General features: G+C 36.4%; 1 protein-coding gene across 3 annotated transcripts in view; it reads left to right on the top strand.

Moving 5' to 3' along the window:
• GABPA (GA binding protein transcription factor subunit alpha) overlaps positions 1-27,591 on the top strand; it is a 39,844-nt gene that overhangs the window by 376 nt on the left and 11,877 nt on the right. The window contains exons 1-6 of one of the 3 annotated variants that reach the window (XM_036933217.2): positions 67-210; positions 5,965-6,067; positions 8,938-9,082; positions 17,076-17,160; positions 18,855-19,100; positions 26,094-26,288. In XM_036933217.2, coding sequence (XP_036789112.2) covers positions 5,991-6,067; positions 8,938-9,082; positions 17,076-17,160; positions 18,855-19,100; positions 26,094-26,288 — 748 coding nt within the window. In that variant the 5' untranslated portion in view covers positions 67-210; positions 5,965-5,990. Of the gene's footprint in view, positions 1-66; positions 211-5,964; positions 6,068-8,937; positions 9,083-17,075; positions 17,161-18,854; positions 19,101-26,093; positions 26,289-27,591 lie in introns of those variants that run through there. The other 2 variants (XM_057501573.1, XM_057501579.1) reach the window with 2 other exon arrangements.

Here is a 27,591-nt window from a genome sequence, read left to right as displayed (position 1 = left end):
TTGTAGTAGTGGACCCCGGGGTGCCTGGGAGGCGGGAGGGGGATTGGAGTTCCTCAGCGCCGATTCCGCGGGAAGGGCCCAGGGCCTCACCCTGCCAGTCGCGGGAGCTGCGGGGCTTCCCGGGAGAGACGCTGCACGTGCAGCCCGCGCCGCTACTGCTCTCAGTTGGCTCTGGAGCGCGTGCAGGGGCGACAGCCGATTCCAGAGCGGGTGAGTGCGGCCGCGGGGGAGGAGGGGAGCGCGGGCCGGCGTCGTTCCGGGGCCTTCTCCCCCACAGCGGCCCCCCCGCGGCCGCCTCTGTGTTTTGTTTCCGCTGGTCCTCGGCGCTGCGACTCCCATTTCCGTTCGTGGAGACTTGAGGGAGCCGGGTGGGGAGGGGCGGGCAAGGCTGTGCGGGAAGCGGAGGGAGGGGCGCGCGGTGCGGGACCCTGTGAGGCCGCGCGCCCCGGGGCCTGGGCTGTGCGTGTCACCTGCCGCTGCTGCTTCCCTTCACCGCTCCCTCCTTGCCTGCCGCCGTACGCAGCGACCATCGCGGCGGTCCGGATGTGATCCTGAAGCCCCCGGGATTTCGGAGGAAGATGCAAAACCGGTCTCCTCACCGACTCAGTGATCCGCTCTCGTTTCAAATTCAGTTGTCTTTCTATAATTGCCCTACAGGTTGCATAAGAGCCATTAATGTATATGGTGTCCTTTGGGTTTCTTTTGAAAACGAGGAAGAAAAGGGGAAACAATGGGTTAATGTGGCTTCCCAACTCTTGGTTTTTGTGTACGAGAAGATAAGCCGTCGTGCGTGTTTCTACTGTTTTAAGGGATCCTCGCATGATAGGTTAACGGCAGGGAGGACAGTGCCTAGTATTGCATTGCAATTAGTAACTTAGACGTACTAGTCACTTCGTAAGTAGATTCTACTAACAAATAATAGGAATTTCAGGTCTGATGAGTGGGAGTAATAAAGATAAAAGAAAGGTTCACTAGAGCAAAACAAAGATCAGGATTTGATTCAGGCTTTCCAGGCTTACATGTTTTTAGACTTTCTGACACTGGGTGGATCTAAGTTTTACCTGGATTGCATATACATGCATAAGTCATGAGGAGTGTAGTCTTGAAGTAATAAAAGTAATGAGCTAGATGTTAAATTGAGGCAAGTCATGAGAGCATGTGGAGGTTGAATACTGTATTAAAAACTTTTTTTTAACCTTTATTTCCCTGCAACTTTTATTTATAAAATTTCAAATCTACAGGAGACTTGGGGAAAGAATTACACAATGAACACTGACCTGGAGGAGTCACCTATTGTTAATCTTTTCTCCATTCTTGCTTTCTATCTCTACACACATACATATACAGATGTATGTGCTTTTCTTAAGTATTTTTAAAACCAATTAATTTCCTTCGGTATTTTAAAGTATTTGTTCACTTAGGAGAATATGCTGTTTATCACGCAGGGACTCCCAGACTACACTTACATTTATTTATTTATTTACCTTTATTGGGAAAAACTGTCTTTTCTAGGAATTTTTTACTAGTCTTTCTGGGAATTTTTAATTAAATTTAAGTATTTTTTATCCATTTTGTGAAGTGTTCTGAACCCAGGTTAGATTTAATCTAGGGGAAACCAGGGTGTCAGGTAGGGGGCAGTCTTTACGTGGAGAGGCTTCAACTAATGTTCCTGCTCCATTTTTTGAGGTATTTGACATAGAATTCTGGGGAATTGGTTCCAGAAAAAGAGCTAAGATCCACTCAAGCAGTGATTTCAAGTATTTGGACAATTTCCCAAATTTATCCATTGCTTCTCTAGGCTAAATATAGAGTACAGAGAGATAAAGCTCAATTCAGAGACTATGAGTAACATGATTTTTTTCCCCAAAAGTATATGAGGTTCATTTTTTCCTTTATTTGGCACCTTCTAGGGACTAATCAATACTTTGGAAGATCACAGGATTTCAACAACTCCCTGTTTTAGTGCTTATATTAATTATCAGCAATGTATCCTTGCTGGTAAACCTTCAGGGCCATTTCTCAGGTTCTGGTTACTTCCTCATATGCTCTTCTATTTTTTCCATAGTTTCCAGAAAACTCACTTGCTTTCTAGTCTTTTTTTAAAAAGTTGTTATGGCAATGAAATAGAACCTTCTTGTAAGCCCTGAAAATAAAGCATAATGTAAGTATTCTTCTGCTGTAAATCTTACTGTTTCTCACTTTTAATAGAACCGGTTTTATGATTGTGTGTGTGCGTGTGTGTGTGTGTATGTGTGCGTGTGTGTGTGTATGTGTATACATTATTTCCTTGTTCCTTACTGCTAATTAAGTTCTATAGTGTGTGCTTCTTTTACATTTTCTTGTATCATGATAATGTTCTTACTATGGATATTCATATTGGCTTTAGCTTCCAGCTATCATCAGCAAAGCTGCCCTGAACATCTTTTATCAATGTGAAAGTGTCTCTGGAATGCTTATCTAAGGCAAACTTGCTGAGTCATAGGTATAAAGCATACTTGGTTTGAGCAAGTGCTGTTAGATTTTTCTCCAGAATGGCTAGACCTGTCTACCTCATCAACAGAAGTACAGGATTCTTATGTCCTCTGTCCCTGCTAACTCTTTTGTATTCAACATTATGATTTTTGCCATACACACAGACACACATCATATAAAAGTGGTGGTAGTACTTTGTTTTAAATCTCTTTGTTTAAATTGTTAAATTGAATTTGAATGATTTGAATCTGAGCATTTCTTCATATCCCTAGCCATTTTGGTCTTCTTTTATGTGAATTTCCTTTTCTTATGCTTTGTTTTTCTAAGTTGTCCTGACTTTTTGTTATCAACTTGCAGGAGTTTGTTGTCTATCCTAATGATTAGTCCCTTGTGACTCCTAGATATTGGAAATACTGTGTAGTCTGTCAAATATAAATCTTAATTTTTATGTAATCAGGTCTATTTTTCTCTTTATGGTTTGTGTTTTTGGAATTTTACTTAAAACATCCTTTTCTATCCTTAGGCCACAAAAAAGTTTAAATTTTTTTTCATTAGCTTTATTGTTTTACCTTTAATATTTAAGCCTTTACAGTATCTATAGTGAATTTATATGGTGTGCAATAGTCCTTAGAGCGGTCATTTATTTAACATATTAATGGAGTGCCTACTAAAGGTGAGGCACTGCTCAAAAGTACTTTCTATATATCTGTAAACAAATACTCCTGCCCTTGTGGAGTTTAAGTTGTCCTACAAAGTAGGGCCCTCCTGGGTCATCAGCTGTTTTGCTATAGTGCTCAGAATGAATTCCACAATTTTACACATAATATTAGTTAAGGAATAGGCATTATTGGGGAAGGGTAATACTTAATTAGGCCAGGGTAAGCAAGAAAGGTAAACAAAAGTCCTTCGTCCTTTTAATTATTCCTAAACAAAAGGCTGCTGGGGCCTAGGCAAATTGCTGGATATGTATGTTGTGTGTCAAGTGGAGAGCCCCACCCCCTTATTGTTCTTTCTAATAGCGTGGGTGTGATAGCAACCTTAATGTGGGAAAAATCAGACCATTTTGTGACAGGCAGCTTTTTGTACGCTTATATTGTCAGAAAACCAGTTACCTGTTAGTTGGAGATGTTGGGACCTGAAGAGGGTTCTAGCCCCACTAAAGTGGGAAAGAAGACAGTGTTGCCTATTACCACTATAAAACAAGTTACTACAAACAGGTGGCATAAAAATATCAGTTATCATAGAATTCTGGAAGTCAGAAGTCTAAGCTGGATCTTCTGAGTTAAAATCAGATGTTGAGAAAGCTGTTTGCTCCAGAGGCCCTAGGAGAGATTTTTTTCCCCACCTTCTAGAGCCTGCCTGCATTCCTTGACTTGTGGTTCCTTTCTTTCATCTTCAGAGCCAAAGTCAGTTGAGTCCTCAATTTAAATAACTTTGGATATCTTAGGATTCCCTCTTCCACTTTTAAAGATCCTTGTATCCTTATGATTTCATTGAGCCCACCTAGATAATCCAGGATAATTTTTATTTTAAGGTCAGATAATCAGTAACCTAATTCTCTCTGCTGACTAATAACATATTCACAGCTTTGGGGTAATTATTATGTTTACCACAGAGATCTCGGTCCCTTCAGAGGCTGAGACCTGATAAAGCGTGGCCCACTTCAAGAAGTGAAGGAAGGACCTTAGTTCAGACAAATCAATTTAAATTCCAGGAGTAACTTTAGGACAGTTTTAGTCTTTGCGCTTTGATGATGATCAAACAGAGGAAGGAAGACAATAAATTTAGAAAATTAATGATACAGTATGTGAGAGGACAAGTGTAATGGACAAGAAGAAAGAATAAAAGGGTAAGCAGAGGAGACAAATTACAGAATTGAGTGGGGTGGTCAGGGTAGACTTCATGAAGAAAATGAGCAGACTTGAAAGAGGTGAGGGATTTAGCCAAGAGGACAACCTGGGGGAGTAGGTGCCAGGAAGACTAAACAGCAAGTGCAGGCAGGCTGTAGGACAGGAAGGTGCAACAACAAGCAAGGTGATGGAGAAGAGGGAGTCAGAACCATAATGGCGTGGGGATTTGGGGGCAGAACACCTAGGGCCTTGTTGGCCACAGAAATCTTTAGGTTTTACTGTGACTAGCTAGTTTCAAAGGAATGCTATGATGTAACTTCAGTTTTAAAAAGGATCACACTGGCTGTTGTATTGACTGAGAATAAGCTGTAGGGGAGCACAGGCATGAAAACGGCAGGGAAACCTGTTAGGAGTATTGCAGTATTCCAGGTAAGATGATGGTGGCCCTTATACTAGTGTACATATACAGTACGGAGCCTGTACTTTAGTGTCACTTGGAATAATGTGTAGTTAAGTTGATATCCCTAAAGTGTAACATTATGGAACCCCAGGCAGTTTAGCCTCACTAACCTCTGGGTGGGCTCAAAGTAAGAGTGTTCTACTGTAAAGACTAAAGCATTTGAATGCAGTGCCTGGCACTCAGTAAATAATGGTTATTATTAATGGGAACGAATGTTTGAAATTTTCATATTGTCAAATATTGTAGGTTAGAGCACAGAATCCTTTGCAAATATTTAGAGAACCATTCTTTTTAAGTCAAAGAGTCAAAAGCACTTATAAGTGTCTTTTTAGATGTGCTTGTAAACTTAGGAAACTCTACCCTGCAGTGAGACTATATGTTAAATCCAAAGACAAATTCATTGACCTATAGTGTGATAGGAACAGAACCTGGAACAGCATTAACACCTCAGAAACAGCCACAAAGAAATACCAACATATGCAAATGTTAATGTATTAGCATTTTTTAAATTATGTTTTTGTATCAGTGGTAGTTTAATAATCGAGTAGTAATATTACATGAGAGAATTAAAACTGACATAGTGGTTTAAAATGTGTAAAACCACATGTGAATAAATAAAATTTCAGTGTGTAATCAGGACGTGTGTATATCTATAATTTTGTTATTTCATTTTGCTGTTTTAGAATAATACACTGGCATTTATAAAATATGACTTGTAACACAAATCCAGCTATAATTAACTTTGTATCACTGTCAGTACAGTGCTTTGCAGTAAATTCTAATAAAACACAGTTTTTATTCAAATAACTGTAGTTCATCTCCATGTTGGTTTTTAAGGTTTAAATCATTATTAAGACTGATTAACTGTATAGATGATGTATTTTTCACTTGGTTTTGAAGTTACTTGAATTTATTGACTGGAATTGAGCCAAAAAGCGTCCTACTTAAATCCAATGGAATGATGAAGAAGTCATGCCATTAATCTATTAATAGGTTAATAAACACTATTTAAACAAAAACTGACTTATAAATATCATTTGTGGATTTTATTTTATATATGAACATTACTTCCTCCTCTTCTACTTACCTTTCTCTTCTATTTGAAGTGGGTTTCTGCTTCTTGGGTAGCATCTCTGTTTTACGAAGATAATTTCAAAATATCTTAATATTTAACTCTTGCAGGACTGAGCTTTTGAAATACTTCAACCATGACCAAAAGAGAAGCAGAGGAGTTGATAGAAATTGAGATTGATGGAACAGAGAAATCAGAGTGCACAGAAGAAAGGTTGGTGTTTTCTGAATTTAGCCTGTTTATATTATCAATGCACCTAATTAAAATGAAGACTCAAGCTGTAGTTCTTTTGGGGCCTTTTTTTTTAAACTGACCTCACCATTTTTGGGGGACAGTATATTACTTTTTTTTCTCTGACGTAATGGGTTTGTAACTGGGAGGGAAAGAGTTTTAAACTAAAGGTAGTAATAAGCATGACTAATAATGATCAAGGAATTGATTGTGATAGTTCTTTCCTCTAGGGCACTGATTTTTTTTTTTCATTTCCTCAGTCTTGGTTACTATTATTTCAAAAAGAGTTTTAATTCACAACCTGAATTGACTTAACAAAATCTATCAGTAACTGCCATAAGTTAGTAACTGTCAGGAATATATGAATAAATGAGACAGCTACCTGCCCCTGTAGAGGCCACATTGTAGTTGAGGAGACATACAGGTATATGCATACTTAGGTGTACAATACTAGGCATATAACCCAGTAAGAGGTGTTAGTTACTGGAACAGTAATAGAATAATGCTTGTTGAGGGAAGAAGGCAGTGGTAATGAGTTGAGAATCCAAGGAGAGAATATGGGTAAAAATAGAGATTTAAGAATCAAGAAGATGATTGAGGAAGTAGTAGTAATGGTCCCTACATTATTCTGTAAAGCAGATGAGATAAGATAATATGCTGAAAGTAAAAGGAACTAAAGAGTAGCAGAGGACTTCTGTAGACTAACAGAGGTTTAGAATAACTATGTTGGGAATGGACAAAGTTACGAAAGTTGAATAGGAGACTGAGTGTTGAGAGCTGAGATTTAAAACCTTAAGTTTTTAATAGAGCTTTTGAACATGTTTGATTATGTTGTTTTCTCCAGCAGAAGGAAAAAATAGACAACATGCCTTTCTTAAGTTTCGTGTGTGTGTGTGGTGTGTGTGTGTGTGTACATACGTACATATATTTTTTATGTAACAAAGTAACACAAAACTTAACCACTTAAAAACAACCAGAATTTATTATTGTACAGAGTTCTTCAGAATCAGGAACCTGAGAGCCATTTACCTGGATGGTTCTAGCTCAGGATATTTCAGGAGCTTGCAGTCTGGGCTACAGTCATATGAAGAGCTGACTGGGACTAGCACATCTGCTTCTAAGATCACTCATGAGACTGGTGTCAGGACTACCCACCACTTCACCACAAGAGTTTCTCTTTATGGCTGTTCATGACAAGGCAGCTGGTTTCCTTTAGAACAAATGGTCTGAGAGAGAGAGAGCTCAACAAAATGAAAGCCACAGTGTCTTTTTAAATAACCTAATCTGTGAAGGGAAATATCACTTCTGTCTTAGTCTTTTGGTCACATAGACCAACCTTTGTATAATACAGGAGGGAACTATAAAAGTATAGAATATTAGTTGGCGAGGATCATTTGCGTTACTTTGGAGCCTGACATGCATATATTTATTTTTATATATACACACAGAGAAGTGGTTCACAAAGCCTAAGGTTTTTACTGTTTGGCCTTTTACAGAAAACCTTTGCATGTATCTCATACAAGAAATTGGTGATTACTGTGTGGACCTGGGGAGTAGCTGTGCAAGGGGAACAGTTGTTGCTATGTACTGTATGTAGCATATTAGTGCTGTGCAGGAATTTAGGTCCAGTGATGTGAAGATCATCCATATTTTTTCAGGAGAAATTGGTAATTCAGATTTTTGTATGAAGTTGCCCAAGGTTTAAATGGTAGCAAATGAAATACTTTTTTTTTAATTTAAAATGTTTAGCTCATGTAAGGTCTATTTTAAAGTGGCATCTGACTCTCTTAAAGAACGATTTTTACAAAAAAGAAAATGTAGTCTACTCTGCTGTAGCTGAAGAATTTAGTTAAAACAACTTGGCCAAAAGACCCACGTATTGTACCTTAACATATAATAATAGTAATAATTTACTACTATATAAAAATAACCTTTGTTTTTAATCATGACTATTTTATAAATACTTAAAGTTTCAGGAGAAACTGAGGCTACATTAATTTATTGAATATCATGTATTATGACATACTTGGAATTTATGTGAAAATGGAACTTGACAAATTTTTAAATACATACTATTTTTGACAGTTGCAATGACATTTAAATCATATTTAAATTTAACGTACCGTGAAAAATAATTGAATTCCGTAATCACCAATTTGGCACCTATAACTTGGTGTCTGTCTTCTTGGCCTCATGTAAAGATTTTTAAAAATATGCAGAATTATTTACCAAAGATTTTACCCTCAAGAGCCTATGATTCCATAGATTTCAAAGTATAAAATAACAATGCAAAAGAGCCCTTAGAGTTTTAAAGAAAGGATATTAATTTTTTTAATGAAGGGCTATGCCCATAACCAGTAGTTCTCAGGTAAACTAATTGGGAAGTGTTTTATATAAGTCATATTTATGTGTCTTATAATTAATATTTGTTACATTGTATTTATGTTGGGAAGGGAAATTGACTAGTAGAGATACCAAGACAAATTTTGAGATTTTATCTTCCTTTCTGAGCCTAAAAGTCTTCAAAATAACTTGAAAATATAAATGCAGACATTTCCCTGTAAATATTGCATATGTATTATTTATATGTGTATACACAATATGTATATGTACATAATGAGACATATTTGCAAAGGTACTTTAAATTTCAAAGTAAAATTTCTCTGCCATTCTGTATTGAATTTGGCAACACTGGAGGTAAGCCTACCACTGTGAGTAGTATCTATGCAGAAATGAGTTTCAAGGCCTAGAAATGTGTTTTGGCATTGAGTTTTGTTTTGAGCATGTGGTTACTTTAATATTCACAGTAAAAATGTAATTGTTAATCATTGTATCCTTTATTTAACATATAGCATTGTAGAACAAACCTACACACCAGCTGAATGTGTAAGCCAGGCCATAGATATCAATGAGCCAATAGGCAATTTAAAGAAACTACTAGAACCAAGACTGCAGTGTTCTTTAGATGCTCATGAAATTTGCCTGCAAGATATCCAGGTAACTTCTTTTTATTATTTATTTTTCAAGCATTTAAGTCTGTGTTAGAAGTTAGGCTTTTATTTCTATTTTTTTTTTCTTTGGCATCATTAATGTACAATTACATAAGCAACGTTATGGTTACTATAGTCCCCCCATTACCAAGTCCCCACCACGTATCCCATTACAGTCACTGTCCATCAGCGTATTAAGATGCTATAGAATCACTACTTGTCTTCTCTGTGTTATACTGCCTTCCCTGTGCTCCCCCAACCCACATTATGTGTGATAATCATAATACCCCTTTACCCCCTTATACTACCCTTCCTCCCCATTCCTTTTCCCTTTGGTAACTGTTAGTCCATTCTTGGGTTCTGTGAATCTGCTGCTGTTTTGTTGCCTCAGTTTTTTCTTTGTTGTTATACTCCACAGATGAGTGAAATCATTTGATACTTATCTTTCTCCACCTGGCTTATTTCACTGAACATAATACCCTCTAGCTCCATCCATGTTGTTGCAAATGGTAGGATTTGTTTTCTTCTTATGGCTGAATAATACTCCATTATATATATGTACCACATCTTTATCCATTCATCTACTGATGGACACTTAGGTTGCTTCCATTTATTGGCTATTGTAAATAGTGCTGCAATAAACATAGCGGTGCATATGTCTTTTTAAAACTGGGCTCCTGCATTCTTAGGGTAAATTCCTAGGAGTGGAATTCCTGGGTCAAATGGTATTTCTATTTTGAGTTTTTTCAGCAACCTCCATACTGCTTTCCACAATGGTTGAACTAATTTACCTTCCCACCAGCAGTGTAGGAGGGTTCCCCTTTCTCCACATCTTCACCAACATTTGTTGTTTGTCTTTTGGATGGTGGTGATCCTAACTGGTGTGAGGTGATATCTCATTGTGGTTTTAATTTGCATTTCTCTGGTGATTAGTGATGTGGAGCATCTTTTCATGTGTCTGTTGGCCATCTGAATTTCTTCTTTGGAGAACTGTCTGTTCAGATCCTCTGCCTATTTTTTAATTGGATTATGTGCTCTCTGTTGAGGTGTGTGAGCTCTTTATATATTTTTGATGTCAACCCTTTATTGGATATATCACTTATGAATATATTCTCCCATACTGTAGGATGTCTTTTTGTCCTATTGATGGTGTCCTTTGCTGTACAGAAGTTTTTCAGCTTGATATAGTCCCACTTGTTCATTTTTGCTTTTCTTTCCCTTGCCCATGGAGATATGTTCATAAAGAAGTTGCTCATGTTTCTGTCCAAGAGATTTTTTACTATGTTTTTTTCTAAGAGTTTCACGGTTTCATGACTTACATTCAGGTCTTTGATCCATTTTGTGTTTTATTTTTGTGTATGGGGTTAGACAGTGATACAAATTCATTCTCTTACATGTAGCTGTCCAGTTTTGCCAACACCAGCTGTTGAAGAGGCTGGCATTTCTCCTTGTATATCCATGGCTCCTTTATCATATATTAATTAACCATATATGTTTGGGTTAATATCTGGACACTCTATTCTACTCCACGGGTCTATGGGTCTTTTCTTGTGCCAATACCAAATTGTCTTGATTATTATGGCTTTGTAGTAGAGCTTGAAGTTGGGAAGCGAGATTCCTCCTGCTTAATTCTTCCTTCTCAGGATTGCTTTTGGCTATCCGGGGTCTTTTGTGGTTCCATATGAATTTTAGAACTATTTGTTCCAGTTTGTTGAAGAATGCTGTTGGTATTTTGATAGGGATTGTATTGAATCTGTAGATTGCTTTAGGCAGGATGGCCATTTTGACAATATTAATTCTTCCTAGCCAAGAGCATGGGATGATTTTCCATTTGTTAGTGTCCTCTTTAATTTCTCTTAAGAGTGTCTTGTAGTTTTCAGGGTATAGGTCTTTCACTTCCTTGGTTAGGTTTATTCCTAGGTATTTTATTCTTTTTGATGCAATTGTGAGTGAAATTGTTTTCCTGATTTCTCTTTCTTATGGTTCATCGTTAGTGTATAGGAATCCAACTGATTTCTGTGTATTAATCCTGTATTCCACAACTTTGCTGAATTCAGATATTAGATCTAGTAGTTTTGGAGTGGATTCTTTAGGGTATTTTATGTACAATATTATGTCATCTGCAAACAGGGCCAGTTTGACTTTTCGTTGCCAATCTGCATGCCTTTTATTTCTTTGTGTTGTCTGATTGCCATGGCTAGGACCTACAGAACTGTGTTGAATAAAAGTGGGGAGAGTGGGTGTCCTTGTCTTGTTCCTGATCTTAGAGGAAAAACTTTCAGCTTCTTGCTGTTAAGAATAATGTTGTCTGTGTGTTTGTCATATATGGCCTTTACTATGTTGAGGTACTTGCCCTCTGTGTCCATTTTGTTGAGAGTTTTTATCATGAATGGATGTTGAATTTTGTCGAATGCTTTTTCAGCATCTGTGGAGATGATCATGTGTTTTTTGTCCTTTTTATTGATGTGGTGGATGATGTTGATTGATTTTCAAATGTTGTACCATCCTTGCATTTGATCCCACTTGATCATGGTGTATGATCCTCTTGATGTATTTTTGAATTTGGTTTGCTAATATTTTTTTAAGTATTTTTGTATCTATGTTCCTCAGGGGTATTGTTCTGTAATTTTCTTTTTTGGTGGAGTCTTTGCCTGTTTTTGGTATTCGAGTGATGCTGGCCTCACAGAATGAATTTGGAAGTATTCCCTTCCTCTTGTACTCCCTGGAAAACTTTAAGGATAATGGGTATTAGGTCCTCACTAAATGTTGGATAGAATTCAGCAGTGAAGCCATCTGGTCCAGGGGTTTTGTTCTTAGGTAGGTTTTTGGTTACCAATTCAATTTCATTGCTGATAATTGGTCTGTTCAGATTTTCTGTTTCTTTCTGGGTCAGCCTTGAAAGGTTGTATTTTTCTAGAAAGTTGTTGATTTCTTCTAGGTTATCCAGTTTATTGGCATATAATTTTTCAAAGTATTCTCTAATAATTCTTTGTATTTCTGTGGTGTCCATAGTGATTTTTCCTTTCTCATTTCTGATTCTGGTTATGTGTGTAAACTTTTTTTCTCGATAATTCTGGCTAGTGGTTTATCTATTTTGTTTTTTTTTCTTGAAGAACCATCTCTTGCTTTCATTAATTCTTTCTATTGTTTTATCCTTCTCGATTTTATTTATTTATGCTCTAATATTATGTCCCTCCTTCTACTGACTTTGGGCCTCATTTGTTCTTCTTTTTCTAGTTTCATTAATTGTGACTTTAGAGTGTTCATATGGGATTGTTCTTCTTTCCTGAGGTTGGCCGTAGTATTGCAACATATTTTCCTCTTAGCATGGCCTTCGCTGCATCCCACAGATTTTGCAATTTTGAATTGTTGTCATTTGACTCTGTATATTGCTTGATCTCTGTTTTTAGTTGGTCATTGATCCATTGGTTATTTAGGAGCATGTTATTAAGCCTCCATGTGTTTGGAGGATTTTTCATTTTCTCTGCGTAATTTATTTCTAAGTTCATATCTTTGTGCTATGAGAAACTGGTTGGTACAATTTCAGTCTTTTTGAATTTACTAAGGCTCTTTTTGTGGTCTAGTATATGATGTATTCTTGAAAATGTTCCATATGCACTTGAAGGATGTATATTCTGCTGTTTTTGGTTGTAGAGTTCTGTAGATGTCTGTTAAGTCCATCTGTTCTAATGTGTTGTTCAGTGCCTCTGTCTCCTTATTTTCTGTCTGGTTGATCTTTCTTCAGAGTGAGTGGGGTGTTGACATCTTCTAGAATGAATGCATTGCATTCTATTTTCCCTTTTAATTCTGTTAGTATTTGTTTTACATATGTAGGTGCTCCTGTGTTGTATGCACAGATATTTATAATGTTTATAGCTTCTTGTTGGATTGACCCCTTAATCATTATGTAATGTCCTTCTTTGTCTCTTGTGACTTTCTTTGTTTTGAACTCCTGCTTTTTTCTCCCTATTAGTTGCATGAATTATCTTTTTTCCATTCCTTCACTTTTAATCTGTGTATGTCTTTGGGTTTAAAGTGAGTCTCTTATAGGCAGTATATAGATTGTCTTATTTTTTAATCCATTCAGTGACTCTGTCTTTTGATTGGTGCATTTAGTCCATTTACATTTAGGGTGATTATCAATAGGTATATACTTACTGCCTTTGCAGACTTTAGATTTGTGGTTACCAAAGGTTCAAGGTTAACTTCCTTACTATCTAAGAGTCTAGCTTAACTCACTTAATATGCTATTACAAACACAATCTAAAGGTGCTTTTTTTCTCCTCCTTTTTCTTCCTTCTTCATTCATTATATATTAGGTATCATATTCTATATTCTTTGCCTGTCCCTTGATTGACTTTGGGTATGGTTGATTTAATTTTGCATTTGCTTAGTAATTAACTGTTCTACTTCCTTTACTGTGGTTTTATTATTTCTGGTGACAGCTGTTAAACCTTAGGAACACTTCCATCTATAGCAGTCCCTCCAAAATACACTGTAGAGACAGTTTTTCAGAGGTAAATTCTCTCAGCTTCTGCTTATCTGCAAATTGTTTAATCCGTCCTTCAAATTTAAATGATAATCTTGGCAGATAAAGTATTCTTGGTTTGAGGCCCTTCTGCTCCATTACATTAAATACAGCATGCCACTCCCTTCTGGCCTGTAAGGTGAGAAGTCTGATGATAGCCTGATGGGCTTTCCTTTGTATGTGATCTTATTTCTTTCTCTGACTGCTTTTAATAGTCTGTCCTTATCCTTGATCTTTGCCATTTTATTACTGTATGTCTTGGTGTTGTCTTCCTTGGGACTCTTGTGTTGGGAGATCTGTGCATCTCCATGGCCTGAGAGACTATCTCCTTCCCCAGATTGGGAGAGTTTTCAGCAATTACCTCCTCAAAGACACTTTTCTATCTCTTTTTCTCTCTCTTTTTCTTCTGGTACCCCTATAATGCAAATATTATTCCGTTTGGATTGGTCACACAGTTCTCTGAGTAGTCTTTCATTCTTATATATCCATTTTTCTCTCTGTGCCTCAGCTTCTTTGTATTTCTCTTCTCTAATTTCTATTTCCTTTATGGTCTCTACCGTATCTAATCTGCTTTTAATACACTCCATTGTGCTCTTCAGTGATTGCATCTCTGACTGGAATTCATTCCTGAGTTGGATATTTTTCTGTACCTCCATGAGTATGTTAATAATTTTTATTTCGAAATACCTTTCAGGAATATTCATTAGGTCGATTTTATTTGAATCTTTCTCAGGTGTTGTATTTGTAATTTTACTTTGAACCAGGTTTCTTTGGTGTTTCAAATTTGTATATGGAGATCTGTGGGCTTCCATGGTCTAAGAGTCTGTTTCCTTCCCCAGCATGGGGAAGTTTTCACCAATTATTTCTTCAAAGACACTTTCTATCCCTTTTTCTCTCTCTTCTTCTTCTGGTACCCTTATTTTGCAAATATTGTTCCATTTGAATTGGTCACACAGTTCTCTTAATATTCTTTCATTCCTTGAGATCCTTTTATCTCTCTCTGCCTCAGCTTCTCTGTATTCCTATTCTCTGATTTGTGTTCCATTAACAGTCTCTTGCACCTTATCCAGTCTACCCTTAAGCCCTTCTATTGATTGTTTTATTTCTGTTATCTCCCTCCATACTACATCCCTTAGCTCTTGCATATTTCTCTGCAGGTCCATCAGCATGGTTATGACTTTTATTTTGAATTCTTTTTCAGGAATATTGGTTATGTCTATCTCGCCAGGCCCTCTCTGGTGTTGTTTGAATGATTTTGGACTGAACCGGTTTCTTCTGCCTTTTCATGGCGATAGAAGTGATCGCTGGCAGGTGGCGCATGTGTCAACCGGGAGAACAAAGTTTCTTCCTGCTTGCTGGTCCCCTTGCCCTTCTCTGCCACCTGTGCCGGTTACTTGCACACAGTGAGCAGTCTCTGGGTTAATGCCCTGAGCTGCAGTGGGAGAGGCAGCCCTCAGAGGAGCCTAGGACACTACCAATAGTCATAGGCAGCCCAGCGTGTGTTGTCCTGCAATAACGGTGCCCCTTCCTGCCTTCCAGACTTTGTGCTGGCTTCCTCTGTCTGTGCCGGGCAGCTGTGTGCTGGCGGCAGCCCCTGGGTCTCGCCTAGTTAGCTGTGCACTGGGAGAAGACTCTGTGTGGTTGCTGTGGGCGGGGCTGCTCCCCGTCTGGTCTGCAGCAATGGTGGGTCATCGGGTTTGCTTGCAGCACTGGTAGTGGGGAACGAATGGCAGGCTGCTTATCACCATGAGGGGCTTCAGAGCTATGTTGCCCCCCAAGGTGTTAGGGGGCCTGAAGTTCCTTAAGATTCTCAGCCTGCTGGGCTGTGTGTGCCAGGACGATTTGGTCCACCTGTTAAACCCTTGTCCCTTTAAGACTTTTAAAGCTCCCGCTTTTCTTTTGTCCCAGGGGAGCTGGCTGTTGGGACCCTCTCTCAGTCTCTGTCTCGGATTTTACTTTTCTGTTTCTCTAATATCCAGTACACCATGCAATTTGTATCTCTGCCCCAGGTGCAGATTACTAGGGCTGGTTATTTAGCAGTCCTGTGCTTCCATTCCCTCCCCCCTCTGATTCTTTTCCTCCCACTGGTAAGCTGGGGTGGGGGGAGTGCTCGGGTCCCGCTGGGTCACAGCTTTGTATTTTACCCTTTTCATGGAATGCTGAGTTCCACGTGTAGATGTAACCTGGCTGTTGTACTGTGTCTCTGGTCTCTCTTTTAGATATAGTTGTATTTGCTGTATTTGCAAAATATATATTGTTTTGGGATGAGATTTCCGCTGCCCTACTCACGCCGCCATCTTGAGCCGAAGTCTTTTTGTAGTAATCTTTTGTATTTTCAGAAGAATGCTGTCTTGAAAGCTGATGGAATAGCAGCTGAGTTGTGCTTCTTTGAGCAGTATGACCCCAGGTCAAATATCATGCTTGATGCCAGCTGGTGCCAGCTATTAGTGAACTAGCTAGTATCTTCAGAGTTTGAGAACTCACTTTCAGAGTTATACATGCTATGGCTCCTAATAGCAGTGTCTACTAGAGGAAATATCAGTGTCTACCAGAGGAAAGAGAAGTCTTGATATTTGGAGAATTTTTAACAAAGTGTCAGGCAGAGGCTATTATATTGATAAATAAAATTTGTTTGCCTTGACTGTCCACAGGGTTGCACAGTTTCTCTTGACCCTGTTAAGTAAGATGCATGGTCAGTAGTGATTTTAGGTTTTATATATATGACATTTTTACTATTAGAAAATGTGTTTGTACAGTGACTAAAGTAGCTTTGTGTCTCCAGCTGTATAATATGCAGACATGTATTAATTGCTCAAGATAATTACAGTGGAAGCCTTTTCTTACCGGTGGCAGAAAATATCTAGAAGTCAGATTTTCTTTTTGTCATTGATTGTCATCATGCATTCACTGTAAGGATATATGGAGGAAAAAAGCACTGAGACTAAAGAGATAATAGAATTATGATTAAAGCTATTCATAGGTAGGTCAGGTAGTAAGATTATTAGTCCTTTAACTTTATTAACTTTGGGATTGGCAGTTTATGAGTTAACCCTGATCTTAAATGTGTAGCTTTGGTTACAAGGGAGATATGGCAAGGATTATGTTAACATACTTATATAAAGTCCCCACTAATTAAACACCCTTGATTATTCATGACAGCTAAATTACATTGTCTTCTACTTGAAATATATTTACAGAATGAACAGTTGCCTTTTGACATCTAAAATCTTAAACTAGACCCCAGAGCTAGAGAAAACTGCCACTTAAAATCAAGGTTATGTTGTCCTTAACTACCACAGTGGTTAAAATATGTTCAGTTTTGGCAAAAAAATTATGTGACAACTTGGATAATTAAATGTGTTCTTGTAATTTAATTAGCATGTCTCAGTAATTAAGTTTTGTTTGGTACATCCATTTATATTAAACCAGGTAATTGAGCTAAAATAATCTTACTCATTTTACCCATGTTTAGTTGGATCCAGAACGAAGTTTGTTTGACCAAGGCGTAAAAACAGATGGAACTGTACAACTTAGTGTGCAGGTTATTTCTTACCAAGGTAAGTTACTTTTAGTGAACTTACTACAAAATTTAGCATGTGTTTTTCTAATATAGGAACTCAATTTCAAGGTTTATGTGTTTTAGATGGTTGTCTAAATTACTTAACGTGATGTTATAGCCAAATATTCATACTTTTAGCTTAATAATTGTATCTGTCAAGGTGAAACAGATAGTACAACACATTCTACCTAATTTAATCAGGAAGGGATTTATTGTAGGGTAGTCATAGAATCACAGAGAGCTGTAAGGACAGATTCTAGTTGATTTTCTAAGAATGCTTTAGCCACACTGTAGAACTGAACAGCCAAGGAAGCTGTTGCCCAAATCTGATAGCCACCGCTGTAGCTGTCAGCCTGGAACCATGCTACCTTTACAGTAATTTAAGCTAAATTTGAGTACTAGCTGAAAAAGGGATATCATGTGCCTGCTGTCCCTTCTTAATTCATTTCCAAGTAAAAGGGTTATACTAGTGATCCTAGAGCCTAAATCACACCTGGAACCCTAGCTGCAAGGAAATTTAGGCTCCACAGTTTAGCACAGAGAGGAATTTGCAGAGGATAATAAGTGACCCAGTCTGCCACATCCACCACAGTCTTTTACTAATCTGTGTAAGTACCCAAGTTAGAAAGAAAATTAGGAAGTCATTTTTGGTGTGTTGAATTTTAGTTTTTAAAAAGGAGACTTACTGGGATTTCTGGTCAGAATTTTAGACCAATTTCTGAACATATTATATTGCTTACAATTACATTTCATAAACCAGTTTTCTTCAGATTGTGAAAATGGTATTTCTCTACTTCTGACCTCTAATTTCCATAGGATTAAGATTAACTATTATCAGGAATAGGAAAGAAAGTCTGTTTTTTATCTTTAAAGCCCTCTCAATGTAGGTGTGTTTTAGAGGAGTTGACTTCATGAAATTTGAGTGAAGGATTAGGGAATAAATCTCAGGGGAAAAACTTTTTTAAAAATTATGATTATTTTTCTCATTTATATTTTTAAAAATGTGTTATCTTTATACTGTATGTGTAAAACTGTTGCTCTAAAAATAGGAGCAGTCAGTGAATATTTGTAATCTGCTTAGGACTTTTTAAAATCCTGAGGTTGGGTAGCTACTCATTTATACTCTCCCTAGTCTAGTTTTTATTTTCTATTCCATATTAGTACTTTTTTTCTAATACTATTTCTAAGTAGGGATGTGTGGTAGTGGTGATATTTTTAATTAATTTAGACTTACAGAAAAGCTATAAGAGTAGTAAAAAAAAATCCTGGATATCCTTTACCAGATTCCCCAAATGTTAACTTTTATTACATTTGTTTTATTCTTTGTCTCCCCGCTTCCCACATTATTCTTTTGTCTTATTTAAGAATAAGTTGCAAACATGCTCTCCTATCCCTAAATACATCAGTGTATGTGTTTTCTAAAAACAAGGAATTCTTTAAACGACCACAGTACAACTGTCAAAACCAGTAAATTAATATTGACACAATATGTTACCTAATCTACCAAAGTTCTATTAAATTGTTGCTGTATTTATCATTTAGTAAGAATCTGTTAAATTCTCTAGACATACTGCTAAAGATACTTAAGGTGGAGTTTTGCTCTACCATTTGAGAACATATAACTTAATTTTATTTCTTAGTGTCTATTATATTTTAGTTTAGATTTATGTTTTTTTTTAATTCTCTCCTAAGGAATTGAGCCTAAGCTAAACATCCTTGAAATTGTTAAACCTGCGGAAACAGTTGAAGTAGTTATTGATCCAGATGCCCATCATGCAGAAGCAGAAGCACATCTTGTTGAGGAAGCTCAAGTGATAACTCTTGATGGCACCAAACACATTACAGCTATGACAGATGAAACCTCAGAACAAGTGACAAGATGGGCTGCTGCATTAGAAGGTTATAGGAAAGAGCAAGAACGCCTTGGGATACCTTATGGTAATGAAATGTTTAAGTACATGTTAGGTAAATAATAAGAATTAAGCTTGACATAGGCAGTAGAGTAAGTTATCTACTTTAAAAAATAGAATTTTTGCAAGAATACTGATTTTTTTGTATCTTTTTTTTGGACTGTAACACACATGATGAACAAATACTATCCTTGGTGCTGGGAATACAAAATTATTTTAAAAAGAAACTCTGCCCTTAGGGTATTCACAGTGTAGTTGAAGAGAGAGAAGATAGATGAAAAGAGGTAATTGCCATAAAAGAAACATGTTTTTTAAGCTGTCAGTAACTTGTATAAAGAGAACATGCTATTAGAATCTCAAAAGAATCATAACAGGCTGGGAGAAAAGTGTGAAAAGGTTTATTATTATACACAGACAAAGAAACTTGGGTAGAAGAGGACATTCCAGACAGAAAATGTATGTGCAAAGCTTTGAAGTGGATGTATGCTGAAGTACTGAGATTTAGTGGGTAAGGAGTTAGTCTGTGGCATTATAGAACTGCTTTTGATTGATGGAAGTGACAGTTGGAAGTGAATGTGATAGTGGTATATGGCATAAGTTGGAACAGGTAGAGACTGAGTGAAGGGAAGACAGAAATATGTTATTTGGTTTATGTGTGACTATGTGATAATGTCTATGTTAGCTGAGACTAGCTGATTTACATGGGAGGAAATGGATAAAAACAGTAATAGGACTGAGACAACTAGTTGATGGATTGTGTGAAGGTAGAGAAAGGAGACTGAAGTATTGATCTAACTTTTTAAGCTTGGGTGACTAGACAGTAATATGACTAGACAATAATAGTATCGATAAGAATTGATCACATCTTCATTACATATTTAGTGAACTGCATATGCCTGGCACCATGTTAATTCCAGGCTTTCAGTGGTACACAAGAAAAGCAGCCCATGCCTTCGAAAACCTAGTGGGGAGAGTAGGGAGGTCTGATATTGGAAGATTTTTCAAGGGAAAGTGTTGATAGTACTTGATTTTGAAGTGGTAGTATATATTCAACTGGAGGTAGCCAGGAAGTAGTTGAGGTACATAAGATCTGGGCTGGAGTGAAAGATGTTATCTGGGACTCATGTTGAATTTGTATTGAAGCCATAAAGTATATGCAGTCTTTGATGGAAAGAACAAAAATGGAAAAAGAACAAAACACTAAAGACTGGTTCCTATGTTGTCAACATTTAGGGTTGAGGCAAGGAAGGGAGACATGGAATGACTAAAGAGAGAGAAGGGAAATAAGTGTATATAGTGTCACAGAAATTGAGAAAGTCAAAGAGTGCCTACTGCATAATGTAGGTTAAATTTGATGATCAAGAGGTTCATTCGTAGATTTAGATAAAGGTAACTGTAGAGTTGCAGAGACAAAGCTGAATTATAAGAAAGAGACACTACAGAAATGGAGAAAATTGACTTTTTGTGGGGGTAAATGGGAAAAGTGAGGGGGGAATAGACAAACAATATTGAAGGTTCAAAAGTTGGTGACCTGAGTGTGTTCATAGATAAAATGGTATGGAACTAGTCGGAGGAAAGATTAAAGAAGTGAGGAGAGGGATTGTTAATTGGAGCATAACAAAATGAAGAGCTACCATTTGAAGGACAAAATGTAGCCAATATTCAGAATGGTTAAAAATAGTTAGGAGTCATCTTTTGAGAGGGAAATGCTTAGAAGGAAAGAAGAAAGTACAGAAACCTTTGAAATAATGTTTTACAGTTTGTCACACTTATCAACAAGAACTCTTCAGCAGTAGAACTTTAATGGAAAGTAGTATTAAAAATGAATGATAGGTTCCAAGATTATAAACTCTGACTCAAAGTTCCTAGAAAAAGTATTATTTACTTAGAATAAAGATCTTAAAAATACTTGAGATTTATTTAGGTATAAGAAGACTTTAAAAATCATTGGTGATTTTTTTTGTCATGCAATTGTTACCTACTAGAAAGTTTTAAAAGTGACTAATATTTTCTTAGCAAAGTATTTTTTCAGGTTTCTATTTCTGCACCTAAGGGTAGTTATTTTTGCTGATTGCTTAATTCTGTGCAAAATTGAAATAAGGTTAACTGGTCACAGTTACTTAACTCTCTTGGAAATACTGATCCACATTGAAAAAATCCTTAAGTTCACTTTATATTTTGTCAGGAGTTTAGAGCCCTCCCCATATATATATATATATATATACACACACACACACACAGTAAGTATAATATAAAGTATAAGTATATAGATACATAGCATATATTATATGATGTATATGTGTTTTATATATTTGTAAATATGTATGAATATATTTTTTCTGATCTATTTTTTTAACTATTACACATTAAGCAACAGGATGATAGTCAAATTAATGAATTTATAGTAGTTAAAATTCTGGTCAAAGAGATGAGCTACAGGGAATGCTAAAACTGGCTAAAAGTAAAATAAAGGTCAATATACTTATCCTTTATTAAATAAGAATGTTGAAAAGACAGATATACTTCGATTATTATTTTTTTCTTTCAGTTGTTTGAATAACTAAAAAAAGACACATGCTCCTGTTCAGGTTCCCAGGGTTGTCACACATTAACATTTAAAAATGTTATATGTTCACACAAAAAATAAAATACTACAGATAAAGTTGATTTGCATCTAATTAGCAATCCAGTTCCATAGCTCTCCCCTGTCGTCATGGGTAAGCTCTGCCATTTGTTGTATACCTTTCAAGTCTGGTTTGAAAAAGTCTGAGGAAAAACAGTAGTTCTCTAACACAGTTTTCTTTTCTTCAGTCCTGCTCCTCAGTTACAACCTCTTTTTGCTTTATTGCTTTTAACCATTATTGACTTACTGTTACAGTAATGAGGGTTACTTCTCTAATACTTCCCCCCTGCAAAGCAAAATCAAACCTTTCCCCATTTTGTTAACATTGTTATGTGACTTCTAAGTCAGTAGTCATTTATATATATTATGAGAATCTATTTCTTGTATGACCATGATTACATTTTACAACTTTGTTTACTTGAAGTTCAGAGTTAACTTGTTTTTTAGTTGTGTAGATTTCTATATATGCTAAAACTTACTTTCTCCCATTTCTATCAAACTGTTTTGTGTCATTAGTTTTTCCCAAGTTCGCAATTATGTCCTGGTTGAATCTTTTCTAGATCTGTAGTAGAGCTGTCATCTTAGGACCTCCTTGACTTGCTTGCAGTGCCAAATCCTCCACTTTCCTGGATCTCATATTTTCCTTTTTCCTAGTTTTTTTTTTTTAATTATCTCATTTACTAATTATTCTTATTTTCTCTCTTATATGTTCCTTAGAAAGGACACCTAGGAAGTACATACATATTTTTTATTTTCTTTTAGTAGGGAATCTTTACATATCTGAAAAATGTCATTCTGCTCTTTCTGATTGATAGTTTGGGTGTAGAATGTTAAGTTTAAAAGTCATTTTTCCTCAAAATTTTAATGACTTTGTTCCATTTTGTTATAGTGTAAGATATTTAGTGGGGCATTCTGATTCTAGTGCCTTTGTATCCTTTTTTTTTCCTCCTCCTTTCTGGAAGCTGCTTGTATGTTCTCTATATCTCTGGTCTTTATCTTGGTTTAGTAGAATTGTGGGTCTGTTTCATTTGCTGTGAGTTTATGGTTTTATGGTGTAAGCTTTTCAGTTTAGCCCTACACTGCCCAATATAGTAGCCACTAGTCCCGTATAAGCACTGAAACTATAACTAGTTTGAATTGAGATGGAAGTATAAAATACCCAGTACAAAAAAGAAAAGAACGTAAAATCTTTTTATTTTTTATATTGATTACACATTTGGATGTATAAGCTAAATGAAATTATTATTAAAAATAAATTTCACCTGTTTCTTTACTTTTTTAATGTAGCTATTAGGAAACATAAGAATTACATAGTGGCCTGCATTATATTTATGTTACATAGCACTGATCTAGACAGTTGTAACCTTCAGTTCTGGGAAATTTTCCATACTATTATTTAATAATTACCTTCTGTGTTTCTCTTTTGTTTTTTTCTGTAACTCCTGTTGAGTCTGCTGGGTTGATCCTCTACATCTTTTTTCTTCCCTGTTGTTCATTTCCATTCTCTTTGTACTACTTTCTGCTAAATTTTCTTGTCTTTTATATAATAACCTATCTGATTTTTATTTTCCACTTAATGAAGGCTCTTTTTTTTGTTCCTTTTCCATAACATTCTAATCTTCTGGGTATATTTTCTTTTACCTGAGTATGTTGATTAAAGTGGGATTTTGTTTTGTTTTGTTCGGTTACTACATTATATCTGCTTCCTCCAGGTTGTTTTTCTATTTATTTTTGTTTAGTGGTTTTTTTTTATAGTCTCTCAAATATCTGATTATTCTTTCCCACCTATTCATATTTAAGAGTGAACAACTTTAAAGCTGACTAATTTGAAGTTCTGGAAGCGGTTTGTATACTATACACTGGTAAAATGGGGTATTGGTCATTTCCTTAAAAGATTTTCAAGTGTCAGTATGTATAGGTCTTTTTCTTGGATCTCTTCAACTTCTCCAGAGAATTGGCCAAACAGCTGATGTAACATTTGGATGTATAAGCTAAATGAATAGAAGGTTGGGGTGAGAGTTTAGGGCTGATGTGTATGTGAATACTGCACTATGGAAGTGGAAAAGGAGGGGAAGTGGAGAAACTCTCACTCTTCAGTTCGCAGACTTTTGTTCCTGGGATCTGTTCTCCAAGTGTCTGTTTCCTGTCTCTCCTGATCCACAGTGTTCCTGATGTCCCTGTGTGCGGGGATGCTTCCATTCAGTTTGCTCCTGAGAATGAAGGAGTAACCCTGGAGATTCTAACCACACTGTGTACTCAAAGTCAGTCCCCTCATCTTCCACTGAAACCTTGCCTGCTACCTGGAACCTGAGCCAGTGAGGAGGTTCTGCAAGTGGAAGCACTCTCACTTCTTCCTGGCATCCTTCTTGGTAGATACCCAAAGTGCTAGCTTCTCCTATTCCACTTGATTTTCACTGTGCTTACCGCCTTTAAGAAATTATTTGAAATATCCTGTCTATATATGTCATTTCCCACTTGTGTTCATATGAATTTACATCTTTTAAAAATTCCTTTACTCTCATTTTACCTAGGATCTTAGAGAAAAGAGGCAGGAGAACGTGCATGGCCAATTAGTCATGTTAAACCAGAAGTCCTGATAGTATTTAAGAAAACAAGTCAGACATTCTATTATCCCCCATTTTTATATTGATACTTTTTTGTTCATGTTTATGTACAGTGAGCTTACTTGAACTTTTAAAGGGAAGTGTGATTTGGGATAGTTATTTCTAACTTTCCAGAACCCCCTCTTCTGTTATTTTCAAGTAGTAGTAAAAAATACAGCCACTTGCTTCTCAGTTCCTGTCTGTTCCTTTACTCCCTCTCGTCTGAACCTTTCTTTCCTTTTCATTGGTCTTCCTATGCTACTCAGTTTTGATTCCATGCCCTCCAGTCTCTCCTTGCTGTGGCCCATGCTCCTGGAAGGGATCCTTTTGATCACTTTGATTCCGTTTGAAAAACTCACAGGTGCTATGCTGCTCCAACCCCTAAGGCCCAACCACAGACCTTTGTGCTCATCTGTTACTGGTTGGGCAAAACTACTTGGAGCTCTCCTTTCATCTTGGCCTGTTAATGCTTTTAATGAACACATGTTGGCTGTGTTCAGGTTTTCCTGGGCTCAGAATGGAGGATGGGTCTTTGCTTTTTCCTGTACATATGCCATTGCCACAGAAGTCTTGTGGTTAATGCTTTGTCTTCACTTAACGTGTATTTCGCATTCCATGGGGATATCTTGTCACCCAGTGTTATTGTAAATGTCCATGGAATTTTGGTTTGCTCTCTAGTTGCTTTTAGTGAGTTTTTTTAATGTGTGCATCAGAGATATTAAAAAACACTGCTGTCATCTCAGAATCTTCCTCCTTCAATTTATTTTTGAAAATGATTAAAAATCCCTTCTGTGGCTGTCAATCTTGTATTCTTATATTTGATTCATTTTTTAGTATGAATTGGCTCTTGTACCTAAATAATCTAAGTGTTATTTTTCCCATTTATTTTCTTATTGAATAACATACATCTTGAAAGCATATAACCAATATTATTGGATGGATTATCTTCTCCATGAAGATATACACCAGAATTAATTCAGCTAGTATTCATTAGAGTTCTGTGGGTAAAATGTTCTGTTAGGTGCCAGGGATGCAACAATGAAATATTTATACATGTTAACCATCTTTTTCATTTGCAAAGTCAATTCAATAGTAAAAATGTTGAGGAAAATTAAGTTATTTGGATTCACCTTTTATAGATTAAATGAATGTATGCACAAGGTACTGTGGTAAGCTCTGAAGATACAGTGCTTTACAATACAGAGTCCTTGTGTTTAAGTCCTTAAGGTCTTATGGGGAAGACAGGTGAGGAAACATGCAGTTAGCATATTGTATTGTAAGTGCCACCATTAGAGTAAATGCAGGAACAACCAGCTTTTTACAAGAAGCAAAAGGAAAGAAAGATTACATTTTTCACAATTTGGAGACTAAGTCTAGCCTCCCAAAAGCTCATATTTTTTTTTCCAGTGCACCAAATCATACACTCCTACAAAGTAATTTTTAAGACTTAGCTAACTTACTCCATTCTTGCCAGAGTAACGACGTATTTTATTCTCCCATTTGACCCACTGGAGAGTAATTTTGCATTTTATTTTTCCTGATAAAATTCCAGACTAACTGTTGTAGAACCAAGTCACTCCTTCAGAAATTTAGATTACAAGATTGAAAAAAGCTGAAGAGAAAATGTAGCATAAAATCTTTCTACTTCATATGATGGGCAAAAAAAAAACCTGTTTGGATTTTATCAACGTGAATGTGTGTGTGTGTGTGCATGTGTGTGTATTGACAAGTACAATCATGAATTTATAAAATATCTAAAATGGAACTAGGCTAATGGTAATACTTTTCTCTTTAGATCCTATACAGTGGTCTACAGACCAAGTCCTGCATTGGGTGGTTTGGGTAATGAAGGAATTCAACATGAGTGATATAGACCTAACCACACTCAACATTTCCGGAAGAGAATTATGTAGTCTCAATCAAGAAGATTTTTTTCAGCGGGTCCCTCGGGGAGAAATTCTCTGGAGTCATCTGGAACTTCTTCGAAAATGTATTTGAAATTATTATCTATTTGCATTATAACTTAAGTTTAATTTTCATTCTTTATAACTTTGGTTTCTTCGTAATTGTTCATTGATAATAGCAATAATAATTAACACTTATTAATTGTATAAGGTGCCGAGCTTTTTATGTATTACTTAATTCTTGTACTAATGCTAATAATCGTTGTACTAATTCATTAATTCCTGTACTAATACTAATACAAATCATTAACTTCTCTTATTTTTTAGATAGATGCTGAAACTTAGGCCCACGATTTTATAGAACTAGGGAGAATGGCAGAGCCAAGATCCAAACCCAGGCTGGCTAACACCAGAATCCAAGTTCTTTAGTAAGATGCTGTGCCCCACACTTAGCCCTCTTCATGGAGTCTAGTTGTTGACTTCTGTTTCATCAGTCAGTTCTTCCATGTACTGTTCATCTTTTAGGAATTTAAAACTGTTCACAGATGGCTTCCTTTCATTCTCTTCATTAATGGGATTGAATTGTTTAAAATTTCATGTAATTGAATGGGATCTTCAGAGAGAAAGAAGTGTTAGGTATGCAAGCCACAATCCTGAAGTGGAAGCCACTGGTCATAAGTGTTGCTACATAGACATTATTATGGTTCAGTGACTATACAGAAATTAGAAATTATTTGGCTGTCTAGCAGAGAGAGCTCAAATAAATGTAAATTTTTTTGCTTGAATTTTAATCCATCTCATATTTCAGTAACTGTTAAAATATCTTAGCAATAATCTTAACAGTTATTCTAGATCAGAAATGCTAGTTAGACCCACATATTTTTCAGAATGAATAGGAAAAACTCTTAATTTTGTTTTTGTAGTGATTATAGATGAAAATCTAACTGGTAACATTTCATTCTATGTGCCCAGTAAGAGGACAGCTCAATGAAGGAATTTTCCACAGTAATTGAATGTTTAGGGCTTTCATCTAGGGTGCATTCTCTGCTGTTGAATAAGAAATGGAGGCTTTCCATCCTTGTTTATATCTGTAGTTTCTCTTACATAGATTGTCTTAAATTAGTGGTGGTGGGTGGGGGTCTATCACACTAAAAGATTTAGTATGATCATTTATATTTATAGGGTTTATTTCTAGTTTCAGTTCTTAGATAAATAAGTTGAATGTTCTGGTTGAAGGTTTGTCTTTGACTTCACAGGTTTTCTTCTTTACAGAGTTTTTCAGATGAATAAGGTAAACTGAATTGTTTCAGGTTTTTAACATGCTAGTCATGGTTACTGAAACTTTTTGTAGGAACTCTCAAGAATAGAACAAAGACAGTACTTAGATTA

The sequence above is a fragment of the Manis pentadactyla genome, chromosome 1, assembly GCF_030020395.1.
Source record: "Manis pentadactyla isolate mManPen7 chromosome 1, mManPen7.hap1, whole genome shotgun sequence".
In the NCBI taxonomy this organism is placed as follows: domain Eukaryota; kingdom Metazoa; phylum Chordata; class Mammalia; order Pholidota; family Manidae; genus Manis; species Manis pentadactyla.
Note: the sequence above shows the minus strand (reverse complement) of the source record. Positions and strands in the feature narration are given on the sequence as shown.